Genomic DNA, 6,430 nt, shown 5'->3' with positions numbered 1-6,430 from the left:
ATGCTGACATAGATGGCCCTGGGAGTAAGTGATTGATATTTCATATTTTGGTAGGTGATGATATTTCTACATAGCCAACAAGCGATTTGGCAACGATGCGGTGTTGGTAAAGGATCGAGCTATCTACTTTGTCTAATAACAGACAAGGATAGAGGGAGGTAGCACCGGTAAGGCAGCAGCGTTGCATCCAATTTTCCACTATAGCTTTTGTTCTAATTTAAAACCCTGCTGCTTCAGTCAGTGCTACCTCCAGTTGTTATTAACTCAGTGTTGTTAAGCTTGACCTAATAATTCTAGGCTGAAATAACTATTTGCTGTTGAATCTTAGGTCTTCCACTAGAACCGTTTCGTCCGAACTAGCATCGGCCGAAAACTACCGAACGCGACCGAACGATCCCCCAACAAAGAAAGGAATAGATGCTCGTCCATTGCACCAGGTTCATACGGCCGTCTCCGGCCGATCAATTTTTCGATCCGAATTGATTGGGATTTTCCGACTCTATCCGGCCAAACTAACTAGTCGAGATGAGGACAAACAAAGTGTCCTAACCTAAAATTGTTTCACAGTCTTGTTTGATTTTGTTTTTTGAAGTTGTTCAGTTTTTTAAAGTTGTAACTATGGACAATGAAAAGTTGATAAGTTTGGTTCAAAAGCATGTTTCATTGTGGGATATGAGAGACAAAAGATATCATCGTCGTGATGTTCAAAGAAATCTGTGGACAACGATTGCTGAACAAATGGGATCTGAAGATAATATTATTGTAATGAATAACTAATTTAGTAGATATTTGTTTATTCGTATCTCACAATACGTTGTACAATCTCGAATAGCCTAACCGTTAAATGTATAACAGTTAATGTGTATCAGTTAAAACAGTTCAATGTATTAAATAATAAAATAAATAAATAATATTGAAACTAATTTAGTTGAAAACAGAAAAAAAACGGTCTCACAGGATGTTGAACAATCTCTAATCACGTTTAATGTATAACAGTTGATGTATGTTATCAGTTCAATGTATTGAAACGAATTTCATTGACAACGGAAAAACTGTCTCACAATATGTTAAACAATCTGACAATAACTGTGATAACTTTAATAAATAACAAACAATATCGTTGAAAACTTGAAACCCCATGTTATGGTACCACAAAAGACAATGAACTGTAATCCTATCCTAATGCGAGCAATTTCTGTACTTTAATATTTATATCTGGTTATTTATGTTCAACGGATCTCGAAAACAGCTCTAACGATTTTCACGAAATTTGGAACATAGTAGGTTTATGATCTAAAAATTCGATTGCACTAGGTCTCATCATTTGGAAAACTCGCTGAACGACATTAAAAGGATAATTCATCCTTGGCTGAAACAGCTGAGACTTTCGTCGTCTGTGGATAGTAAAATGTGAGCGAGTGATTCTGTGGAAAATCAAAATATCGCATCCCTGAAATTCATAAGCTGACGTATAGCCAGCTGTAAAATATAAAAACGATCAGTTTAGAGAATTGTGTTTTGTTTTTCAACAAATAAAAATAACGAGCGAAGCTCGGTGCCCTTATATTGATACTGTAATAAGCATAGTCTTGTCAGACTTACCTGTACCTTACTGCTTCTGTACAAATTCAGATAATTATAATCAGCTGATGAAAAGTGAAATGCGCGTGTGTTCGAGGCGCTCAAGTCTGTACGCGAATCTTAGGATAGATGACATATTAGTCTAAAAGTAGAGTAAAGATAGCAACAAGAAGATGTACAGAGTAGGGCGTTCATGTTCCAATTTTCACTGTCAACTCAAGCCGATAGTCCTAGCAGAGAATAGGTACAGAATGGAAACTATCAATCAAACGCCTATCTAACCAATGCTTTTTACATGGCACAAATACTAGACACGTCACGTGACCTTAGGAAGTTCCAATCCTGGTCATTTGATTGGCTCGCGGCAGTGAACGAGATCAATTGATCCGGATCAGTAAAGTGATCCGAACCTCCTATCAAAACTATTACAATGCGAAACTTCCTAACAAGATGGCGGATTTTTGTGCCAGGGTACTAGCCGAGTTTCCATACTGTATGTATACTGTGGTCCTAGTATTTCTTTTTCGTGAAGCTATGCGACGCTGATAATCTCTAATACTGTGCCGTTCTTACACTCTCACCCCAACAAAACAGTAATAATAGTAGTCTAATACATATACATAGTAGTCTAATAGGGTATAATACACGTAATAGTAGTCTCATTGCTTTTCCAGTACATAGGCACACAGCTCTAGAAAAAACTCCATTCTACTCTGGAATACGTTATTTTAATAAATTACCTGCAGCCATCAGAAATCTAGATTCAATAAACAAATTCAAACTAACAGTCAGAAAAATGCTAGTAGAGAAAGCCCTATACTCTGCTGCCGAATTTTAATTTGTGAAAAGGGGCTATGAAGCAAACAGGCAAAGGAAAGGATATATACCCAACAATCTCTGTAAGGATAAGGATGGAAATATAATAAGTGAGAGAAAGCTGGAGTTCTGGATAGATGGAAAGAGCATTTTCAAATAGCCTTAATAGATTAACCTCAAGTGACCAGACTGAGCGGCAGAGCAAAGGGTGGCTTGTCACCATGACATCAAGCAACGCCATCACATGAGGAAGTCCGCAGTGCAATTAAAGGTTGAAGAATGGCCGAGCACCTGGAAAGGATGGGCTGCCTGGGGAATTCTTCAAGTATGGCGGGGAACACCTGCTAAAAAATATGCACAGATTGTATGCAAAGTATGGGAGGAAGAATGCATGCCGGATGACTGGAACACGGGGTTGAATTCCCTATCCATAAAAAAGGAGACCTGATGAGCTGTGAGAACTATAGGGCATAACTCTACTCAACATTGGATATAAAAATTTTTCAAATGTTCTGTTTGAGCGCTTGAGGCCATTTGCGGAGAATATAGTGGGAGATTACCAGGCTGGTTTTCGACAGGGGAAGTCTACAATTGATCAACTTTTCTGCCTACGACAGATACTGGAGAAAACGTGGAGTATCAATAGACACCATTCCACTTGTTTGTGGATTTCAAGGCGGCATATGATTCCATAATAAGGGATCGTCTTTATGAGGCATTAAGATTAATGAAAGTCCCTGAAAAGATTGTAAGGCTAGTTCAAATGACTATGAGTCAAGTGTTATGCCAGGTAAAGGTTGGTGGTCTCATGTCAGACCCGTTTGAGACAGCTCGGGGACTGAGACAAGGTGACGCATGGCATGCCTTCTGTTTAATATAGCTCTTGAAAAAGCAGTCAGAGACTCCCAAATAACAACAGGTGGCAACTTATTCAACCGAATGGTACAGATTCTGGGGTATGCAGACGATATTGACATTGCTGCCAGATCAACAGTGGAGATGAGAGGGTCATTTTTGGAACTGGAGGCAGCAGCCAGGAGGGTGGGCCTTGAAATAAATGCAAGCAAGACAAAGGTCATGGTGGCATCCACATCTGAGGCACGAATTCGTGGAATAGGAAGCAGCATATCTATCGGGAATCACAACTTTGAGGTAGTGCAAGAATTTAGGTATTTAGGCTCCCATGTCAACAGGAATAATGACTCCAGCACGGAAATAAAAAAGAGAATAATTCTGGCAAACGGATGCTACTTTGGTATGGCTAAGTATCTGAAAAGTAAAATTCTCAGCAGAGCAACGAAAATCAAGCTGTACAAGTCACTCATCGTGCCGGTGCTCATTTATGGTAGTGAAACTTGGACCATGACAAGGCAAGATGAGGGTCTGCTCAGGAGATTTGAGAAAAATCCTGAGAAGGATATTTGGAGCCATTAAGGAAGGAGATGCTTATCGACAGCGACATAATGCTGAGCTGTATGATCTGTATGGAAACAAGGATATAGTTACGGCTATCAAGCTAGGAAGATTGCGATGGGCCGGACATGTGATCCGGGCAGATGACAACTCACCTATTAAGCAAACCTACAGGCAAAGCCAGAAGGGAAACGTCGACCAGGGAGGCCGCGCCTGAGGTGGTTAGATGTGGTGGATCGGGATGCTGGAGCAGCGGACTGAGAGGATGGAGACGATTGGCACGGAATAGAGATGATGGAGGCTTAGGCTTGGGGAGGCCAGGATCCTTGAAGGGTTGTCGCGCCAGTGATGATGATGATGATGATGAAAAGGGGCTGTAGTGTGTAACTTAACTTTTTCTGACTTTCATTTCATGTGAATTTGATGAGATAATCACATTTATTATTTATTTATTTTACTTTCAAGAAGTTAGAACTAAGTCTTTTAAATATAATTTTGTTCTAGTATTGACATGTCACCAGTCAAATGAGTGTTACTCAAAAATTGATGTAATGTGACGATAAATAAATAAAATAAAATAGACAGTAATCGGCTTCAGTTAACAAGAAATCGGCTCGAAATTTGGAACATAAACTACCTATACCATGGGATATCTTCTTATGCTATCTTATAAGGTCTAACCTTGAAATCGATGTAGAATCGCCAGGGCTCGGGATCGCTGGCACACGAGTAGTAGACAAAGTATGTGTTGCGTCCGTGCCACTTGGGGCCGGCGAGTGGCTTAGATGCATCCACGCTCCAGCCAATCAGCTCCATGCCGTCGCGTGGTGACACCAGCAGGGTCATGTGGTCTGGACCTGTAACCCAACCAACCAATCACACTCAACAAGCAACGGATTCAGAAATTGAAATAACAACAGATTTGAAGGTTTTCAAATTCAGTATTTTTTTTATCTTACACGCTCACAAACAGACATTAGTTTTGTGAGCTTCAAGTTCTTTTGTTGACCGAACGTAGTGAGGTCTATGTTTCAAATCGATTTGCTTTTGATTACGGCCAAACGCGTTGATAAAATTCGATGAGATTTGGCAGGAATATTCCCTTTTCAACTGCGTGTTAATGTATACACAAGGTTTTTTTGAAATTTCGCATTTAAAGGATAATATGAAAAGAAAATGAATTCCTCCATACTCTGATACCACTATTTATATCATCTACTTGACGATAGGATCAATCAAACTATAGAATTTTATAATCAATCAGCTGACAAGTGGATTTATTTATTGCATGCATTACACAGATTTTTGGCCGTCTATTGTCTATCTATAGGTAAGGCGGGATGCACACGGAGAAACGCATTTCGTGAAGCCATCTTTCATGAAACTTGTTTCATGCAATCCGTTTCACTCGCGCATGCATACAAAAGAACGATCCCTGCTAATCTTATCAGTCGATTGCGAGCAACTTCCGTTTCACGTTTCCTGAAACTTTTTTCACGAAACGCCTTTAGGCGGGATGCACACAGGAGAAACGCGTTTCGTGAAAAAAGTTTCAGGAAAAGTGAAACGGAAGTTGCTCGCAATCGACTGATAGATTAAGCAGGGAACGTTTCTTTTGATGCATGCGCGAGTGAAACGGATTGCATGAAACAAGTTTCATGAAAGAGGGCTTCACGAAATGCGTTTCTCCGGTGTGCATCCCGCCTGTTTCAATATTATTTATGATGCATGCCCATCAGTATCAATATCTCACATTTGAAAAACAAATTCAATAGGTGATTGAAAATAAAATAAATAATGTACTGAATAATGCCAAAGAAATTATAATATTCTTGATTGAAAAAAAAATAATTTTAAAATAGTTGAGAAATATTTTTACTTTCCTTGCCCTATTACCATAGGTAAGGAAAGTATTGCTTTCCGAAAAAAATTAAGGTACCCAAATTCCTAAATTTCTATACGTTTCAAGGTCCCCTGAGTCCAAAAAAGTGGTTTATGGGTATTGGTCTGTATCTGTGTGTGTGTGTGTATGAGTGTATGTGCGTCTGTGTACACGATATCTCATCTCCCAATTAACGGAATGACTTGAAATTTGGAACTTAAGGTCCTTTCACTATAAGGATCCGACACGAACAATTTCGATCAAATGCAATTCAAGATGGCGGATAAAATGGCAAAAATGTTATCAAAAACAGGGTTTTTCGTGATTTTCTCGAAAACGGCTTCAACGATTTTGATCATATTCATACCTAAAATAGTCATCGATAAGCTCTATCAACTGCCACAAGTCCCATATCTGTAAAATTTCAGGAGCTCCGCCCCATCAATGCAAAGTTCGATTTTAGATTCCTAATTATCAGGCTTCAGATACAATTTAAACAAAAAAAAATCAAGTGGAGTAGATTGAACATGAAAATCTCTACAATTAATGTTCTGTAACATTTTCACCTAAAATTGAAAAAGCTTTAAATTCGAGAAAATATTATTATTCAATTGAAAATTATTGTTGATTCTATTGAATCATTCACTATGAAGAGATAGCAGACCTCTGTGTGTCTCCAGCGTTATGGCCCTGTCACCAGCTGGCTCAAATCTTTGTATAGTAGTTTTGAGATGCGCG

At 39.0% G+C, this 6,430-nt stretch overlaps 1 protein-coding gene across 1 annotated transcript in view; it reads right to left on the bottom strand.

Annotated features, from left to right (window-relative positions):
- Window positions 1-4,450: 4,450 nt before the first annotated feature.
- LOC111050183 (endoplasmic reticulum metallopeptidase 1) overlaps window positions 4,451-6,430 on the bottom strand; it is a 40,045-nt gene continuing 38,065 nt past the window's right edge. The window contains exon 13 of the mRNA XM_039420272.1: window positions 4,451-4,667. Coding sequence (XP_039276206.1) covers window positions 4,468-4,667 — 200 coding nt within the window. The 3' untranslated portion in view covers window positions 4,451-4,467. The remainder of the gene's footprint in view (window positions 4,668-6,430) is intronic.

The sequence above is a fragment of the Nilaparvata lugens genome, chromosome 2 (assembly GCF_014356525.2).
Source record: "Nilaparvata lugens isolate BPH chromosome 2, ASM1435652v1, whole genome shotgun sequence".
In the NCBI taxonomy this organism is placed as follows: Eukaryota; Metazoa; Arthropoda; class Insecta; order Hemiptera; family Delphacidae; genus Nilaparvata; species Nilaparvata lugens.
This window is presented reverse-complemented; position numbering and strand designations above follow the sequence as displayed.